The sequence below is a fragment of the Periplaneta americana genome, chromosome 17 (genome assembly GCF_040183065.1).
Source record: "Periplaneta americana isolate PAMFEO1 chromosome 17, P.americana_PAMFEO1_priV1, whole genome shotgun sequence".
Lineage (NCBI taxonomy): Eukaryota > Metazoa > Arthropoda > Insecta > Blattodea > Blattidae > Periplaneta > Periplaneta americana.
The window spans coordinates 70,488,692-70,509,196 of NC_091133.1; the positions used below are offsets into that span (position 1 = coordinate 70,488,692).

At 35.6% G+C, this 20,505-nt stretch overlaps 1 protein-coding gene across 1 annotated transcript; it reads right to left on the reverse strand.

The window, feature by feature from the left end:
- Positions 1-1,024: 1,024 nt before the first annotated feature.
- On the reverse strand, positions 1,025-20,471 carry Rtca (RNA 3'-terminal phosphate cyclase). Its single transcript, XM_069817461.1, has 10 exons — positions 20,141-20,471; positions 18,912-19,029; positions 15,665-15,791; positions 12,213-12,336; positions 11,941-11,999; positions 10,899-11,040; positions 8,982-9,106; positions 7,434-7,587; positions 5,417-5,521; positions 1,025-1,368 (listed from the first exon to the last, which is right to left on the reverse strand). The coding sequence occupies exons 1-10, from the start codon at positions 20,249-20,251 to the stop codon at positions 1,279-1,281; spliced, it is 1,155 nt and encodes a 384-aa protein (XP_069673562.1). The 5' UTR covers positions 20,252-20,471; the 3' UTR covers positions 1,025-1,278.
- Between the last annotated feature and the right edge of the window lie 34 nt (positions 20,472-20,505).

Sequence of the window (20,505 nt, forward strand, 5' to 3'; positions counted from 1 at the left end):
ATTGTAAAAATCAGGAGTAGACAAATCCCGAGAGCCAAGTAGCCATGGTGAGTAAACATTTTTATGTGACACCTTTTTTTTTTATTACGTTCAAAATTTTTTAAAACATTGATTTCTTCTGTCACTACGACTAATATATAATGTTAACAAAAGCAGTTGTAGGAAGAAATTCGACTGTACTTTACAGATCAATACTGTTATATTCCTCGTGCATCTCAAGATATTGACACTACATAGTTTCAGTGAAGAGCATACAGCATCTCTGAAAGCATGTGTTTGCATTGTACAGATATTTAATAATGTTTAATATATTTCAGTAAAAGTATATTTATCTCAACTCGAATGGTTTTTTCATCACTCCATGTGTGAGCAAAAAAAAAAAAAAGGGAAAATTTTGAAGTTTTGTCTATCCCTGGTAAAAATAATCTTTTATTGTATATAAGCTGCCTTTGCATAAGTACTTTGTTATTACTGTTATTAAATCCAAGTGATATTTTTTACTTGAGTACTATTCCTGTTGTTAAATGACTTATACACACAGGTACAGAAATAAATAGAGGTAAACGTGCAGTACCTGAGTGTGTGGAGACATTGCTTCACTGTAGATTTAACCTAAGATTCATATATCGAGCAGTGTAAGCTATTGAATGAAACTTTGATTAGTATCTAAGTGGTACTTATTACATTGTCGTAGCACAAACAGTTAGAAAGATAAACTATTGGTATTGTGAAATCAGATCAATCATTTTGGTAAACTCTACATGCTGTCCTGGAAGACTTCAATGTAAAGATAATATAATATAGTAATAACTGTCTCATCTTACAACAGATGCAACATATACAAATTAATTGTGAATATCATGAAAACAGCTTGGTAGCATGTGCTAATTACTGGCAACCTATAAAAAGTTCGCAAGATGAGTGTGTTTTATTAATTAAATTAATCAAATGATTATTAATAAGCCAGACAAACATGTAACTATATATCAAGACATCATAAACTACAAACCATTCCTTGCAGAAGTCCCTTCAACCTAAAAGATCTCGGTTATATTTCACCAATAATATGTACAGTTTTTCACTCAAATGCTACAAATTCTGCATCAGAGTAAAAAAAAATTAAGATGTTTAGGAAATGAAAGTAAATACTTATTACATAAAGCGTAATAATAGACATCAACGTCATACTTGTATAGATCATTCAGCTGACATAAATAGCAATCCTTTTAAATTAAAAACATACAATCTTTTCATTTTATTCACACAATCTTAAAACTTTCATGCTATCTGATTAGCATTCACAAGACCTATACCTTCGCACTCTATTATACTGGAATCTGTTCCTTCATTTATCACATTGAATTTTGCCTGTAAAATAAAAACATATATTAATATTCCTTTTTCAGACATTGGTCATTTAACATCGACATAACTGCATATATGTAAACTAAGATATCAGAAATACAGTAGTTTACATGTAGTGGCAGTTTGTTGTCACAAACAATGCTAACACTCTTTTGTATCAAACAAAAAGAGGAAATGTAAGCTAAATCTTGAACATTATACTAATTGCCATAAATTACCCGAAGTAGAAAAAAAAAAAAGATACGACTTTTTAAAAGGACTTAGAGAGATAAAAATTTAATTTTGATAAAATGTTCAATCGTATTGAATTTAATGTAGCAATAAATTTACTGAAGAATAAGAAATCACCAGGTCCAGAAAACATACTGTACATCCTGAACTTATAAAGCATCTTGGTCTAAAGGCAATTTAGCACTACTAGCTTTTTATAATCAAGCAAGGACATTAGTGTTGACTTTTTGGATGAAGGCTCTTATTATCCCTCTTTCGAGGAAAGACAAACCCGCCCAAGACATTAAGAGTTATAGACCAATATTGCTAACTAGTGTCTTAGTGAAAACAATGGAGATGATGGTTTCTAAGAGACTCAATTTATATTCTGAATTTCAAAATCTTATCACCTCTTGAGAAGCAGGTTTCAAGAAACTATGATCAACAAATGAACAAGTTCTTCGCCTTGGCCAAATTATAAAAGATTCTTTGATCCTTTCAACAGAAGAGAAGCGGTATTAGTAATCTCTGTTGACTTCCAAACAACTTATAACTTAATTTGGAGATATAAATATTAAATATCACCAAATGCTTAGACAACAGAATAGCGACAACATTGTTAAAATATTTTAAAAATTTGGATTAAATACACAAAGTATCCTTTGAAATGTAAGATCCTAACATTGTTGCCAAAAGTTTTGTAGTTTATAATATGTGGGTTCCATGTAAATCACTGATTATTATACTGTCGTTTATACCTCTGCAGAATTGGTCATGTTTTTTTATTCATGACTAAGTTATTACAAAAAATACATTTTGGAGATTCGAAAACTGCTATTTTATACACGTGGGCTACCAAACAAATAGGTCCTACTGTTTATTTAAAAAGTACTAAGACATATTTGTTCCAAAAATTAAAAGATGATCACGATGTCTTCGCTTGGCTTTTCAAGGGATGGACCTGGAACAGGTCCTCGAACTTAGGCTTACTTTGGCCCACTGTATGTCCTATACATGTGTTCGCTGTCCCAAGCCAACAGATGGTCTGGCTGGAATTCGTGAATCCGTTGCAGACAGGTACGCCATCCTGCCACAGTCCTAACAGACCCAGATCTCATCACCAGACTAACAGCTCAGACCCAGAACCCTAAGTCGCATTATACTCAGAAACCTGTAGCACTCCCAAAACTTCAGACCAACCTATTTCTAATCTTCTAATCTAATCTAATTCTTCTCTTTAAGGTTGTAGCAAGTTTGCGCTACAACTGAAAAAATTTACGAATATATTGGTTCAAATTAAAAGTTAAATTATTGTGGTCTAAGTACATGATTGGTATGATCAGCTGTAGTAAGTTTCTCATCCAACTAGAACCGTTTGTAGAAGCCTCACTGTTGACATGCAACAGTAAACAACCGTGCTTCTTATGGGTTCTGGCTTCATCTTGGGTATTTCTTCGAGGCAAGTGGATGGGAGAGGGGTGTTGACCAATGTGGATTTTAAGTTGTTGGTAAACGAACAGCATTAATAAAGAGAGGTAAATGAACTTCGAAAAATGGAAACAGATGGCATTTTTTTTAGAGGGTGAGCTTGTATTTTATTGATGTTTTTGCTGTCAGGTTCCACTGCAGTTACTGAGTCAAGTTGGTTGAGAGCATCTAGTTGCGCATAAGAAGTTGTTTTAATAAATTAATAGTGCTATTTGTGCTAGTATATACATTGTTCTACTATATTAAATAGACCCGAGTTAAGATGAATACAATTCAGTATTTAATAGAACATCCATTTTCATTGTGCAGTTTAGAAGAGAAGTGTGAGATTAAGCGTCTTGGTAAACAGTCTCTGTATTTTGAAATTTCGTAGGTCGTTCAACAGAAAATTCAATTCTGACGCGTACGAGAAGTTTCAGTGATTATGTGGTTGTGAAAGAACAAAATCTTTGTTCTGCTTTCCTTGCATTTTGTTCGGAGAAGAATAGGCATGGACAAAGGACGGTGTTAGTGACATCTAGCATCTCCAGGATCGCTTTAAAAAACACAAAAACTCGACTGAGTATTCTTGTGAGTTTTTGCAAATTTTTATGACTGTAGCATGATTAAATCCAGACGTTTTAGATGGGCAGGGCATGTAGCACGTATGAGTGAATCCAGAAATGCATATACAATGTTAGTTGGGAGACCAGAGGGAAAAAGACCTTTGGGGAGGCCAAGACGTAGATGGGAGGATAATATTAAAATGGATTTGAGGGAGATGGGATATGATGATAGAGACTGGATTAATCTTGCACAAGATAGGGACCGATGGCGGGCTTATGTGAGGACAGCAATGAACCTGCGGGTTCCTTAAAAGCCATTTGTAAGTAAGTAAGTAGCATGATAGGCCTAATATTTTGTAGTAAGAAAGTAAACAACCAAAATTTTGAAGCACCAGCCGCCACTGTATTTAACTACTGCAGATGATAGAGGAAATCAGAGGAAGATTTTATTTTATTGGGTTATTTTACGATGCTGTATCAACATCTAGGTTATTTAGCGTCTGAATGATATGAAGGTGATAATGCCGGTGAAATGAGTCCGGGGTCCAACACCGAAAGTTACCCAGCATTTGTTCGTATTGGGTTGAGGGAAAACCCCGGAAAAAACCTCAACCAGGTAACTTGCCCCTACCGGGATTCGAACCCGGGCCACCTGGTTTCGCAGCCAGACGCGCTGACCGTTACTCCACAGGTGTGGACCAGAGGAAGATGGAACGATAGAGGGAAACAAGAGTACCCCGAGAAAACCTTTCTTTGGCCATCATAAATTCCATCATGACTTGGCCAGGGATCGAACCTTGGCCACCTGAATGGAAAATCAATACATTAGCATTGTGCGACAGATGTGGCACGATCACGGTGTGCAGAACTAATATCTACTTCAATGTTAACCAGTAGGCAATGCAAAGATAAAAAAGAATAAAGAGTGGCCAAATACAAATGAAGAATCATCTGCATTGGTACAATGGATTGGAACAATATTATCTATTCAACAACAAAGAGCTTATGCAGAAATGAAACTTCCAATGATCATTAATAAAATTAATAATAGTAATCAAATTGTAGTGTGAAAAAATACTCACCAAAAATGAAATGCGTTAAAATACAAGGCTTGATCAAATGAAACCTGTTCGTTTCATTTCAATATGATTAATTCGATTAGTAGACAAAAAACATCCTTAACCTTGATGCAGTGATCAAGAACAAACACTGGGAAAGTTAAAAATAAGTTTTATCTTTATCTCTTACAATAACGCGCATGTCTCCACACTGTAAGTGGCATACAGAAGATTCTGCAGTACGTAAATGCATTGACAAAATAATATTATAGCATTTGTTGACATGCTGCTGTGTGACTTCCATATATTAAAAACTACAAATTCACTACAGACAACGATGAGGTTGTGGATTTTATGTACATGTGATTCAGAAACGGCTTTTAAGGACAATTCTATAAATGGATCATAATATTTGCTAATGACTAGAAGCCTGACCAAACTATGGAATTTCTTTTAATATCAAACTTTACATTCATGTCTAAAGATAATACACAAAAATTTAGAATATAATTTTCTACTAAACTATAATTAACATTAAAAAATAGATATAAGGATTTCATTTATCATATTTAATGTATTTTAATGAACCTAAATCTAACATTACATCACATATTTTATACGTGAGTATTCTACTTTTAAAATGTGTAAATACGTCAATGTACATTATAAATTGAACTAGCAACTAAATTATCATTTTAAAAATTATAACATAAAAATGTTGGTTAATGTAATGATTTATACTACTCTTACCTCTGTCAACAACTGTGCAACATGAATGGCCGTCTGAGTGTGTAAAGTGACTGGTCCACACTTTACTCTGGACTTTCCATGTGCAACAGCCATGAGTAAAATCATCTGCAAACACGAACTCAAGTAAATCAGAACAAATGCCAATTTATGGAATACACATACAGCAATACTCAGAATATTTTTTTGCTTATCAACTTTTTTTTTGTCCAATGGGAGAGCCCTGAACTTTCCGTAAATCGAAGTATTTACACATAGATAGTTTCCACCTTTAAAGGTTCAGTACCAATGATATGAAACAATGGGCAGCAGAAAGAAGCAAAGGCGAAACAGACTGGCAAGGAAAAACTGAATTATTTAGAAAATATCTCTCCAATTCATCTGTCAGCAGGGTCCGAATTTAAGATTTCTGATGGGGGGGGGGGGGAGATAGAGTAACAGCTTGGCTGACCGTGAAACGGGTAGGCCCAGGGTCAAATCCTGGTTGGGACAAGTTACCTGATTGGAGTTTTCTCTGAGCTTTTCCCCTCAACCATTTGAAATAGAATTGCTCGGTAACTTTCGGAATTGAACCTGAAACTCATTTCACGTTCATTAACTTCAATTTCGTGTAACATCTTAATAGTTTCAGGTCGACCAAGAGATCGTGGCAGATGTGGTTACAGGATCTGCCTACAGGTGTCAACTGTCTGGGGGAGCTGCACAAATCTCAGGGAGCAGTAGGTGTAGTTCCATTGGTTAGATGGCACCTTAGTAAATCTCAGAATCTGTGATGCTGCCATCTTTGGGTCAAAGGATGCAGCAGAACACAAGCACGTGAGTTGCAAACAGATACCATTGATCTGAGGAGGCAGCATAGTAACAGGGAGGAGGGGTGTTTGCGCTTGTCAGAACTGAATGCCATAGCCAAATCGATAAGATGGCACCAAGCAGTGAATCACATACTTGAAGAGTAGTCCTAAGGACTTCAATAATCATCCTGATACAAGGAGTTGCACAATAAGCCTAAGGCTGTGATGCTTGCCTAGGGACTGTCATCTAGAAAAAAAAAATGTTGTTGTTGTTTTCTAATGCCAGGCGTTTGACAATAAAGTCATTTGACCTCTTGCACTCCAATATTTTTCAAAGATATTATCATGACCAGCCACACTCCAATATTTTTCAAAGATATTATCATGACCAGCCACACTCCAATATTTTTCAAAGATATTATCATGACCAGCCATTGAAGCACAGATTTTGAGGTGTTCCGAATCCATTTCTTGGTTTGAGTTGCACAATGGGCAGTTAGGGGACTGATATATTCCAATTCTATGCAGGTGTTTGGCCAAACAATCATGGCCTGTTGCCAATCTAAATGCAGCTACAGACGATTTTCGTGGTAAATCGGGAATTAACTGTGGATTTTGATGCAGGGAGTTCCATTTTAGAGAAAAAAAATATATATCCCTGCCTCTGTGCAACGTCACAGTTTATAGTGAGGGTAAAGAGAGACAGCAAAAGGTGTTTTGTTTTTTTTTAATACTCTGACGCCCACGACCACGATCACCCACTTGAAATTTAACGGTCACACACTGGCAGAGATCTAATGCAACATCTGTACTCCTTCTGTCAGTCTGTTACACCTTCCCTCCTCTTTTCTCTCTCATTAATCACCTTCTCCCTTCAAATTTTCTAATCACTACCTTTTATATTCGTACATCCTACTCCACTTTTTTCTTGCTTTTCTTCCTTCACCTTTGTTCATTTACTTTAACTTGTTTACTTTTTTAAATTAGTTCTAGCAATTTCTTTCTCTCATTTCCTCCTCCTCCTCTCCATCTCCTCCCTCCTTAGTCTGCTCTCCTCAGTCTCTCTTTAAATTAGTTTCTTTCATTCCTTCCTAATCATCATGTCTGTTTTTTAAATTAGCTATCTTACATCTTTATCCGAACAGAGAAATGTAAACTTTAAGTATGTAATTATTATATGTGAGAAGTACGAGCCTGCTAATTACATCCTAATTCAAAGTAAAGTTTACCTGGTCCTGAGAGTACGAGTCCACACAGGCTCCTGCGTTGATGGACTGCAACAGCTCATTTGCTGCATTCTGTCCCACTTGTTCAGCTTTCAATTCTCGCTTTCCCAGTGCAGAACCACCTAGAAGACAGCCTGTACTAGTCTCTGCAACTAGACTGAAAAAATGAAGTACAACATGTGACTAAGAAAAGAAAATGAGTTACTATTAAATTTACAGCAAGGAAATAACTTACATAACGTCGTTGTTCCTGCAATAACTCCTATGTGTAAAATACAACATTTTTCAGTAGGAAGAAGAAACACATTTATTCATCCTATGGCAGCCGTACATAGGAGACTGTGAATTCTTACATTTTCGAAACAAAGAAATATAATTACATATAGCAGATTTTATTATTTGCTGTATCAATATTTAAGTTATTTAATAGAGCAAAAATCTGAAAATTGATAAATATGTCACATAGGAGTTATTGCAGGAACAATGACGATAAGGTAAATAATTACAGTGAGAGAGAATTTTTATCATATTAGATCTAATTAATTTTCCAGTTTAGTCCTGAAGAAACGAACAACTATCTTGGAAAACATAGTTAGTTACCTGTTTCGAGACTATAGCACAGCTGTCCAGTCTCCAGCCCTAAGATTTCGCGAGATAAGAGAGGTGACAGTTGTCTGCTAGAACTAACCACCACGTCTCTCCCAGTATTGCAAACTGCGACTGAATTCTTTTGCTAATACCAAAACTTAAGTCTTGTAGTAGCACACTATAGCAATCAAAGAAATTACATGAAACCGAACCAGAATCTTTTAAGATTAAAATTTAGCAGAATAGTTTCATTCACAGTAGAATTTGTATGTTCTGTTCATAACTTCAAAATGCCACAAGTTGGCAATACTGATCTCCCTCCTTTTCACTTCTATTACTTTAAAATGCCACAAGTTGGCAATACTGATCTCCCTCCTTTTCACTTCTATTACCTCGCAAAATGTCTGGACCAAAGATCAGACAGCTATACTGTCTGACCATCTATATAAATATATCAAAATAATAAGAGTAAAAAACTTTCAATTTACATTTTGTACATATATGATTTCCGAATATATAATTCGTTTTACCATATATGCTCATGGCCACCCTACCCCATTATCTCCTGGCCTAGTTGCTTCATAAGTGGTGCTTTGTTGGTATCACTTGTGAAGTTCAGACCCGTCTTCGGACAGTTAACTAAATAACAATTTATGCTCAAATTCCAATTTATTTCGTAATAAATTATTAACCTGAAAATACAAGAAATCTAAATTTTACTTTTTTTTTATTTTCGGAAGCTGCTACCTTATTAAATTGACAGTTTACTAACGAAGCATTAATTCATATAGGGCCAAAATTAAACCTGTAATTTAAGTAAACTCTTCAATGAACTATTAACATTAGGGGACATCCTTGCAACTCTACATTAGTCGTCGTAGAATATAACTAATAATTAATAAATATGTTCTTGAAACCCAGCACAAGTATAAAGTTTATAAATAAAATCTTTCTCCAACATACTTGATTCCAGATCCAGTGCCAACTGCTTCATCTGGATGTTCTTTGTATCGCTCAATGTTCACATCCACATTCCTCAAAGCACTCCTCAACGTCTGAACAGCAGAATCTGCCATTAAATGTGCTACCTGTGGCATAAAACATTTAATGACCAATATTTTTATTTCTTTGTTGGGTGATTTCGCTCTTACTTGCAGCTACTTTAACTACAAAAACTTAAAATTGTACATTTCTGTAAAAAAGGTCAGCATACCTACATTATCTCAATTGATTGAAAAATAGACAAAATGTTATATACCAACACATACAGTATTTATTATCGTAAAGCCTTCAACTGAATTATTGGAAACATACTTTGGAACATAATACCGTAAATGAAACTGAAATACCTCAACAACTGATTGTAGCAACACAAGCCATGTACAAACATACAACAATCAAGCTCAAAATTAACAATAAAACAAGTGCCCAAGAAAGATAAATTAATTAGGGAGTTAAAAAGACCTGCCCACTATTACTCATCTTATTCAATATCTATGTAGTTTATGTAAACGAAGGTTGGCAGAGGAAATTAACAAGACTTTAGGGTTAGTAATATTTCATTAAACACATTATTATATGCAGACAACAAAGTTATTTTTGATGATACCGAGGACAATCTACAAAGAGCTTGTAAATAATACATCACTGTACAATTTTGTTTCCAAATGAAGCCATAATAAAAATACAGTAACTCAAATTTTTTATCTTTTTACAAAAAGTCAATTAATAATGAGATGTTGTCGGCCTGGGTGGCGCAGTCGGCAGAGTGCTGGCCTTCTATGCCAGAGGTTGCTTAAATGTGATAGGCGCATGTCAGTAGATTTAATAATAATCCGTGGCTCTACAACCCGTGAAGGGCCTAGACTGACCAGCCAGCTGCTGGCCTCACACCCACATGCTGAAGCAGAGGTGGATGATCATCCAACCAGAATAGAGGTATCATGTGGTTAGAACAATGATCCCCCAGCCGTTATAGCTGGCTTTCGCAACCGGATTTCGCTACCTATCGTAGCTCTCCAAACGCATCACAATGCTGGATGGGCACCGGTCCTATACACTGGCCGAAATTTCATGAGAAAATTTCTTCCCCCATGAGGACTCGAACCAGTGCACATTCCGTAACGCGGGTCCTAGGCAGGATGCCTTAGACTACGATGCCATGGCATGGGACTGTCAGTAGATTTACTCAGATGTAAAAGAACTCCTGCAGAACAAAATATCGGCACACCAGTGACACTGATATAACCTCGGCAGTTATAAGCAACGTTAAATAGAAAATAATTTACAATAATGTGATGTAATATAAAAATAGAGTTCTAAAATGACAATGGCATATTTATGTCCTGTAACATTTATTTTTATAGTCAGATAGAAATATGGCTGAAAATATACTTGAAGGTTTTTGTGACAAACTTGCAACTGTACATAAAATGTAATCTTTCGATAATGCACAAAAGTCATTGTTTTATACAGACCTATCAATTTAACGTAAGTTACAACATTGTAGATGAAACTATGAGTAATATTTCACCCCTAATTAGAATTCTCTCCCCCTCACCATCTCCTTTCTCTCACTCCAAAGCAAAATTTTGTAACTGGTGTCACACTAATTCACTTGCCCTGATATTGATATTACGGAGTGATTATAGCAAAGTGTTCGAAGGAAACCTGCTCCACGACCACTTTATCCACCACAAATTCCATAGAATATAAAGAAATCAAAATAAGAACTAGAACTCAAATTAATAATGATACAACTTATTACACATTCGAAGTGGAGAGACAGATGATAATTTTGCAATGAACTATGTTGTGCAAACCGAAGTATCTTTGGTGAGAAGCTGTCAACTAAGCTAAAAGAAAAAAACAGTTACTTACCTTGATGGGAAGCGAACCAGCTACAAAAGCCCAGCCCCATATTCGCACAACATGACCACTGTCAACCAAGCTGACGGCCTTCAACTGCTTCACTGGATTCACTCTTATATGCACCTCACCTCCACCCTTAGGGAAGTAACCTCTGCAACATAAGCAAGATAAGATAAAATTTGTATAAGGCTAAGGCTATTGTTATTTTACATCATGGACAAAGAACATACACTTGCTGAAAGTATGAACTCTTTATAGTCCTTATACAAGGTGCGGCAAAGGAGTTAGATGGTTTTAGAAAGCCATTTACTAAGCAACATTGGGAGTTATGGATATTGATCGACCGTCGTTTGTTAACGTTTTTTACGCCATTTTGTGTAATCATGGAGGCATGAAGTGCGGAGCATCATGCTTTTATCGTCAAGACATTTTTCAAGAATGATGACTCAAAAGTATCAAACGATTTTTATATTGAAAGTATTTGTTTCTGCAAACTAAAATCATGTGTTTATCACTATATACATCTCACAGAAGCCAGTGAAGGAAAATGAAAACTGTGCCTTCTTTGGTGTAGCTTTTCCGAAAAAAATACCAACATAATTATTTTTAAGGGTGGGTAATGTTAAGAAACGAATGAAGAGTTCATTTTTAAGGTGGTACATTCAAGTAAGCACCTATTTGAGAAAAATGTCTGTTACCATTTCTGTAATATTCTCCTTAGCGGGAGCATGTCAATCCGCAATATATCATTATTGGAAAGAAGAAAAAAAAAAAAAAAAAAAAAAAAAAAAAAAAAAAATTGAATATCACTGTAAATGTATTACATTCAAGATATTACTAGTGGCTGGAGCAGCAAATGCTGCATTTATTTTCTTGCACTGGCTATGATATTCATTAAAAGCTCAAGTTCTTTGCTTTATGATTATGCTGAGATTATTCTCAGTAAGCAGTGATCTACAATCATTTGAAGTCACATAACTATCAACCACTTAAATGTTCCATATCCCTTGCCATCTTTTTATTGGCACATATTTAAAAGAAATTTACTAACCTCCTGATAATCTTGTAGTCAAAGGTAGCGCCAAATCTCTCTAGAAGTGGTCTAAAAATCTAAAAAAGAAAGGTTACATTTTTTATAACATGCTTCGACAAAAGTAAAAAAAATAAACAGCAAGTTATATCCATATTATAGCAATAACTTCGTTATTTATTGAATAATTGTTTCAACATTATTCTAAATTTTAAGTTGATTTGTCAATGCCCCTTTTCTTCCTTCATCTGACAGTATTTTAATCAGAAAACATGGGATTATTTTATAAATACCTCAGTGGTATAATCAATTTGGGGTGCCATCTCTGCATTAGTCCCCCCTCTCAGTTTCAAAATGGTTGTTCCATTGCTGAACATGATACAGGGCAGTGCAACTTGGATCAGTAATCCAACACTCCTGAAATGGATACAAGAGTGCTCAATATATTTAAATTACAAACAGATTCATAAGCAAGTCAAAAAGACATTTATATAAAGATGCTTGTACATAACACATTGTAATTGCATGCATAAAAATTATATACACGTAGTTCAGACCAGAAGATGCTGCTACCTAGCAAGCAAGTCACCTCCTTCCTTTCTGTCAGTCCTCATGTACCCACTGAGCCACCTTAAGGAGTTAGGTACAGCTTAGAGCAGTAAAATTTTGGAAATATTCAACATTTTTTTCTCCATGACTGTATCTTGTACAATAATGAAAATTAGTATGTGTAAAACACCATTCTTCTGCTGTACGAAAAAAATATTTACATTTTTTTTTTTTTCAAAATTCAGTTAACTGTGCAGTGATGAAGCGTTTCCCACATAACTAAAAAACTAACCAACATTCTGTGATGAAATTTTTTGTGTGTATTTATACATGTCATATCTACAATATGATGCAAAACCACTTCTCTACCTTTGATAGATTATCTGATAAAAAATAAACTCATTTAAAAATGGTCAAATATCAGTATTTTCTTCTAACACAAAATAAAAAAAAATATTATTTATTAAATATTATTATGATGTACTGAAGTACATATGATATTTCTGAGCAGAAATTTTGCGTTACCATATGATGAAGGATGAGGGGAAGGTAAAAAAAGGTATCCCCATAACATGCCATGAAGGCACTTGGGGGGCATGGAGGTAGAGCCCCATGCTTTCCATGACCTCGGCACTAGAATGAGGTGGTGTGATCAGCACCACGCTCTGACCGCCTTTTACCCCTGGGAAGGACCCGGTACTCAATTTTATAGGAGGCTGAGTGAACCTCGGGGCCGTTCTGAAAGTTTGGCAATGAGAAAAAATCCTGTCACCACCTGGGATCGAACTCCGGACCTTCCAGTCCGTAGCCAGCTGCTCTACCAACTGAGCTACTGAAGGATGAGGGAAACAGAGAAAAATTCTCTCTGGCATTGGGATTTGAACCCGGGTTTTCAGCTCTACGTGCTGATGCTCTATCCACTAAGCCACACCGGATTCCCATCCCGATGTCAGATTGAATCCTCTCAGTTTAAGTTCCAATATATGATATGCGAAAGATAATCACTTTTTTATTTAAGACAGCACTTATTCCGTCGGATCCCAGCCGCTTAGTCACTCATAACGAATGCACCTCTGCACGTGTATGGACATTGTGCCACTGTCATACATCTATGAAGCAGTGCATGAAGGTAGGCCACTATAGGGAACCCAAGAGGCGGAACTTAAACTGAGAGGATTCAATCTGATATCGGGATGGGAATCCGGTGTGGCTTAGTGGTTAGAATGTCAGAACATAGAGCTGAAAACCCGGCTTCAAATCCCAGTGCCAGAGAGAATTTTTCTCTGTTCCTCTCATCCTTCATTATTTATTAAGGAATGTAGATGAAAGAGCATGATATTGTAAACATGAGTTTCAGCAATAAAATAAAAAGAGAGAACTGAAAAAAGGAGGAGTAAGTTTTAGTTCAGTACGAATTTCGCTAAGATTGAATGCCCAGTCTACAATGATTCATCTATATACTGAGTGATACAGTCAACTAGAGCGTTTTGCCATCACAGCTCCGGAAAAATCGCTGTGATAGATAATAGCGATTTTGTCACAGTGATTTTTGTGTCTGAATGGTTCTTGGTGATTGTGAGTGTTGTAACACCCTGGCATTCACAGAATCATTCATTAAAGATGATGGTAGGCAATACATGCTACATTCTAACAGTCGTAATGTAGAAGTTTCTTGTTGCTGCAAATCCCAGCTTATCTGGGGTCTTCAACTCTTCAATTCGTGGTCATTTTACAAAATTAAGGAATGTAACTGTTCTTTGCAAGGGGAATGTATATCGGAACACAACCAGAATGAATCCGAACATAACAATCAAAAGGCATAGTAAAGCCTGCAATGTATCGAACACAAATCTTCGTTTTGAGACTCAAACCATTAACTGGTGACCAGTGATGTGTTCGGTCTTTCCTTTCACATATTCCGTAACATATGATTATTATTTGAGATTTTATAGTGATCAGTAACGAGTGTTATATTGTTAAATTATTCTAAATTAATCGCATTTAGCAATACTGACTATATAAATTAGCATTAATTATACTGGGTGTTCATTTCAAAGTGTGTCATGACGTCACTGTTGATGAGTCAGCGATTTGAAGCGAGTTTCAGATTTTATGTCAGAGAAGTTGCCTATTAATCAAGGCGTTCAATGTGAACTTGAGAACGTGTACACTATAACTTGAACATCGTAGCAACAGATGGTGGTCTGTTCGGTCTATGTGCTACCATAACCTCTTTCGAACTGTGTTTTGCGCGGCCAAGTCGTACACAGGGTATTTGTTATCATCGGTTGCGTACCACAACATTCCACAATACAAATCAAATGCTCTGTATCCATGGTGACCGTCGAAATTATTGTCAACAAATACGTAAGTAATCGTCTTAACCCTCTCCCCATATCTCGACAGTAAGAAAAAAACTCACCTCAGTACATGTTTCGAAACAGTTCATATTCCTGCCACTACTGGCGTTACCGTACGTATCGGTAAGTACTCTTCAGAATGAACGCCGTACTTGCTAGGCAACTTTTCTGGCACATAGGTAATACACCTCCGCGGAAGTGTAGGAAGATTGAATTCTCTAGGCTCATCGGCTAGCCACATGACGACATATAGCAAGCCATGACACACTTTGAACTGAACACCCAGTATTTAATCAAAACATTTCGAGAAAACAGTAATGTTCAACTCTCTTAAGCGAATTGAATTGATATACTGTTGCCATGTCTTGTATAAACAATAGCGATTAGCGCATGAGTATACTAAAAGCAAACCACACTCTGGCCAGTGTTAACTGTGAGGTGTCTCAAGAATGTTTTCGAAGCTGAGTCATTCGTGGGAGAACACAGTCGATAGTGAGTGCTTCAGTATCAAAGAATTGCCCTCGTTAACCTCTAGAGTGGGATGATAGTTACTTAGATCCCAGATATGTTGTTCCTCCATGGGAAACACAAGGACAAAATGCACATATTGAAAACAGTCGGCAGCTTTTGATTTCTAGTAAGCTCTGGGATCTGTATCTGTGCTAAGTAACATGCGGAAATACTTGTGTAGTGTCTACGTATCGTTTCAAAGGAGAGAAGAATGCTACGAACTTTTGTATCAACTCAATAGAAAAACAGTCTTTACATTCTCAGATATAATTCTACTAGAACTGTAATAATCAAGTTAGGCCTATTAATAAAAGGAAATTACTTACCCTGCTGTTCCAGTGTCTGCAAAGTATTCTCCACACTTTACTTTCCCAGGATGCAACACAACTTCTGTGGAGCCTATTTCTCCGCCTTTAAGTTTTCCTTTGCTTATGTCACTCACAATCTGCACACCTGACAACATTAAACGAAAATGTCAGTCACAAATTCCTACAGATAATTTTATTATGAACAAATAATTTTATATATCAGTAAAAGCGATTTTAGATTAGCCTATATTTTAATACCTTCAGCTTTAATGATTAATTCAAACATAATTCCATAATTTTGTACATTAAGCTAATGTTCAGGAATTTTTTTACTAACAGCATGAAAAAGGAATAAGTGGTAATGCTTCTTTCTGCTCGTACAGTAAACCCTCGATTTAACGGGCAATTTTATTATTATATTTTTTAATTTATTATTATTATTATTATTATTATTATTATTATTATTATTATTATTTGTGGTCACCAGTGAAAGCATGCCTTATGTAGTCCTGTGCGATGTGGTGATGCGATTTTGTGCCAGCCAAAGCACACCATATGTAATGAGATAAAAATGTAAATTAGTCCTGTGTAATGTGGTGATGTATTATTGTTACGATGTTAGCTTCAGAAAAATGGTATGTACATTTAACATGTAACATTAATATGTTCAAATTACAATTATATTTTAAAATATTGTTTTAAAAATTCGCTATTTAACAGACACCCCTTTATCCCCTCAAAAGTCCGTTAAATTAAGGGTTTACTGCATTCCACCACAGTCTACTATATACAGTCACGAAGCTTGAGTTTTGAGGGTGCTAGAAACAATAGACTGTGACGGTACTATTTTGCATTGCCTGTAATGAGGCGATATTAGCGATCCTAGTGGTGAGCAACTATCTAATGTTTGCATATTTACTATGTATTGAGCTTCACGACTGTATATACTAGACTGTGATTCCACTCGTATAGCTTCGTGTCAACAGACGTTAAGCAGATGTTAGTACTGTGGAAGAGACTGAACAAATGCAATTAAAGCATATTATGTAGACCTATTTGTGTTGAAAATGATGTAGGTATGGTCTTCACCAATTAATTTTTATTTATGAGAAATTTATCAAATGAAAGGCAAAGTGTAACAGAAAATACCATAAATGTGGTTGCATTAAGACCCTCTAGAAGTTTTAAAATTTGGAATATGACCTTACAGTGTCATTAGAAAGTTATGCAACTTGCAAGAAGATCACGTACTAGCAAAAACTATCACTCCACCTGCGAAATGTGCATAGCTCAAATAATAATAATAATATTGTCCATGACAAGCTTCAACGTCCTTGTCTTATCTCCTTGTCAAAACCGACTGCAGTAAGTGGCAGTGACTGTCTTTTCAGCATTGCCAACTGTTCCACAACAATGTTAAAAAAAAGTTTAAATCTAACTTAAGTCATCTACCAAGAAATTATTAAATTTTAACACACATCCTAACCTATTACTATCTTGAAAGTGCGAAATGTTCTTAACTGTAACAATCCAATATTTTAACTGCTCTATTCTTAATTCTACTTCATAAAACATAATAATTTTGAACATTACCACGCAGAAATGTTTTCACATTATGTAACAAAACACTTTATTTTCACAATTTGGCACATCTTCCAGTTATTACATGATCACGTTTCTCTGTTATGATCTTCTCCAAAGAAGACACAAGTTACACATCAGCAGATCATCGGATGAATAATAATCTTCATCCATGTAAGTAGTTTTTCTCTACGAATCATCCATTTAATTATCAAGCAATGGCTCATCTGCGAGTATCAATGTTAACAGTAATGCCTACAAGATGTAAGGTTAAACCAAAAGTGGCATATGTGAAAAGCTGTCGGCTTCTGCTATCCATAATATAGAAAAACTGGATTTTAAAACCAAAAACATAAGCTCCAAGGACGACATTCAGCTTATCAGTGCACAACGAGAAACAGCATAATATGAGAAAGAGCAGCAGCGTCTTCTAGGAAATTCCCGAATTATTTTCCAAAGAATAATGAATACAAACACAGGCAGTTGTGGCTACTTTTAACTTCAGGTTTTCACATTCAGTCTAGAAAAACTGAAATGTGATGAAGAGATCGTGGAGAGTAATGGATGAAAGTCAGATGTCCGAGTGTACATAGATCATGATAATAGATACCACACCGAACTTCATTCCCACAGTATGGTAACGAGATTAAGAAACAAACGTAAACACAAGCTTAATGTATACAGGGGCAGGCAAATGCCAGAATAGTACCTATTGCAAAGGGAGGTAATCCCTTCCTTTTTCAGTCCTGTAACCCTTCATTATCACCCAATTCCCAAACGTCATCACCTGTCTTCAGTGACAGATCTGACATTTATCTAGGAAATATAACAACTAGCCGAATGTAAATCCAGACGTTTGAGATGGGCAGGGCATGTAACACATATGGGCGAATCCAGAAATGCATATAGTGTGTTAGTTGGAGGCCAGAGGGAAAAAGATCTTTGGAGAGGCCGAGACGTAGATGGGAGAACGATATTAAAATGGATTTGAGGTAGGTGGGATATGATGATAGAGACTGGATTAATCTTGCACAGAATGGGGATCAATGGCGGGCTTATGTGAGGGCAGCAATGAACCTCCAGGTTCCTTAAAAGTCATAAGTAAGCCGAATGTGCTCCCTCTGGGGGAGGCAATAGAGGCTATCATTCTGGAACTTGTAAGTGGAAACACCCAAGAAACATTCTTATTCCTTCAACTGATTTGATAGGTTAGTGGGCTAAATACAATTCATAGTGAAGCTACTGTTGCAGGTTTAATTCACTGACAAAGCATTTTAAAAAGCGCTAAACCGTAATACAATACCCGTATATTACCAATCTGTAGGTATTGTGGCGACTGATAGAACTACACGAGACAGAGAGAGAGAGAAAGTTAGTGGAAAGAAAGAAAGAAACAAAGATACACAGCCATTTATTAAACATTTAAATTTTTCCCCCCTCATTAACCCAGAAACATTGTATTCACGCAGTCACATTTGAGCACATCATTATCTGCATTCTAGACATTTACCAAAACTGAACTATTCAGCAAAAACAGTTGCAAACCTTTTCAAATATGATCAAATAATTGATGTCTAATACCGTAACTAGTTTTTAATTACTACTCTGATCTTTAATACTCAAAATGTGACCACTGGAATGAATGTACAGATTGTTTTAAAATACATGATGATTTTAAAAATACCTTTAAGATGTTGAGCTCTTAGTCCGGGATTGCTTCTTCCAGCACGAATATTGAACACTCTAACCGGTACTTGTTTCAAAACACTGAAAGCCAAGGCCATTCGAAGAATTTGGCCACCCTGAAAAATAATAGTAGGCCTATTAGAAATGTACACTGAGTTACAGTCCCCTCTGTAGGCTTATTAAGTAATATTATTCTAACACTTTTGTGTATAACAAACATTATGATTGTGTGAAATGAAGTGTCTTACTCTACGAGATTAGGTTACTTGCATACGATGGGTTTATACGGTACATGCTCTTGTTTAGTCAACTGTCCGAGACAGGTCTGAATCTCACAAGTGATACCAAGTAGGCACCATTTATGAGGCAACTATGATATGGAGAAATATTTTATATATGAGACTATATAAAATGTTTTTAAAAACGGCAAGGTGTGCTTTCTTTTGTCGTTCTATGTGAAGGTGTGTCCTTACAAAATGCCAGATATACTGTTTAAATTAACTGAAGACGTAAAACGACCGACAAAAAAGTCATTATTTTCTACAGGATACTATAGTTTCAAAGAACTTCAAATAGACCTAATTGCACTATGTTTTACCTAAACAAATGATTAACTTAAAAGTACCGGTAGGCTAATGTTTACTTCACACTGAATTACCTACAAATAATATTAGGCATACACTTCACAATCGATGAAAATCTTCAATCAATACCCGTGTAAATTGTGTACAAGTTCAAAATTAAACTTGAAAATAAGCAGCATACACATGTGCAATACTACTGAAATTAAGAGAAGTTATTATGTCACGGTATGACATAATATGCTGTAACTTTCGATCGTCCCACTATTGTCTTCACAATCTGATCACGACAAAAAAATCCATAAAAATGAGGAAATATAAAATCAAACTCATGACAGACTAGGGTAAAAATTCCTTCGATGCGTAGACCTACTTTATTTTTTTTTGCAAAAAAAAAAACCGTACCCAATTACATGATAAATCCTATTGATATAAAGTCAACATTTAAAATCCTCGACGAAGCTACAGAGGTATACCAACCAAATGAATTAATAAATTGCGAATAAATAGCGAATTTTAAACCCAGGAACGTATCCTGACTGTTTTGAGAATCATAACCTAACCTTCAGGCATGCTTTCATACCGGCTTTTTCATGCCTTTCATGTTCACTACAGAACACCAAAATTTAACAACGCTGATACTTACACCTTCCAGCATGCCACCATCTATATCTTTCACTAGCTCTGACATGTTGTTGCTTTGAGGTTGCAACAGATAAAGACTGACAATTGTAATAGCTACACAAGTATTTGACATCAAATAGCAAAATCATACAGAATTCAGTTCATGACATGCGCCACACGCCAAACGGACTTGTCATTACAAGAGTATTGCTTGTCTTCAACAAAATTACATAAAATATCCTATACGAAGAAATGGTATCATTTCTATTATTCATATTATTATATTTTTACTCAAAACTGAATATGTAGTAATTTAACTGTAATTCTGAGTCCATTACAGACATTAATAATATCCAATAGGCTTATTATATTTTTACGAATTGTCAG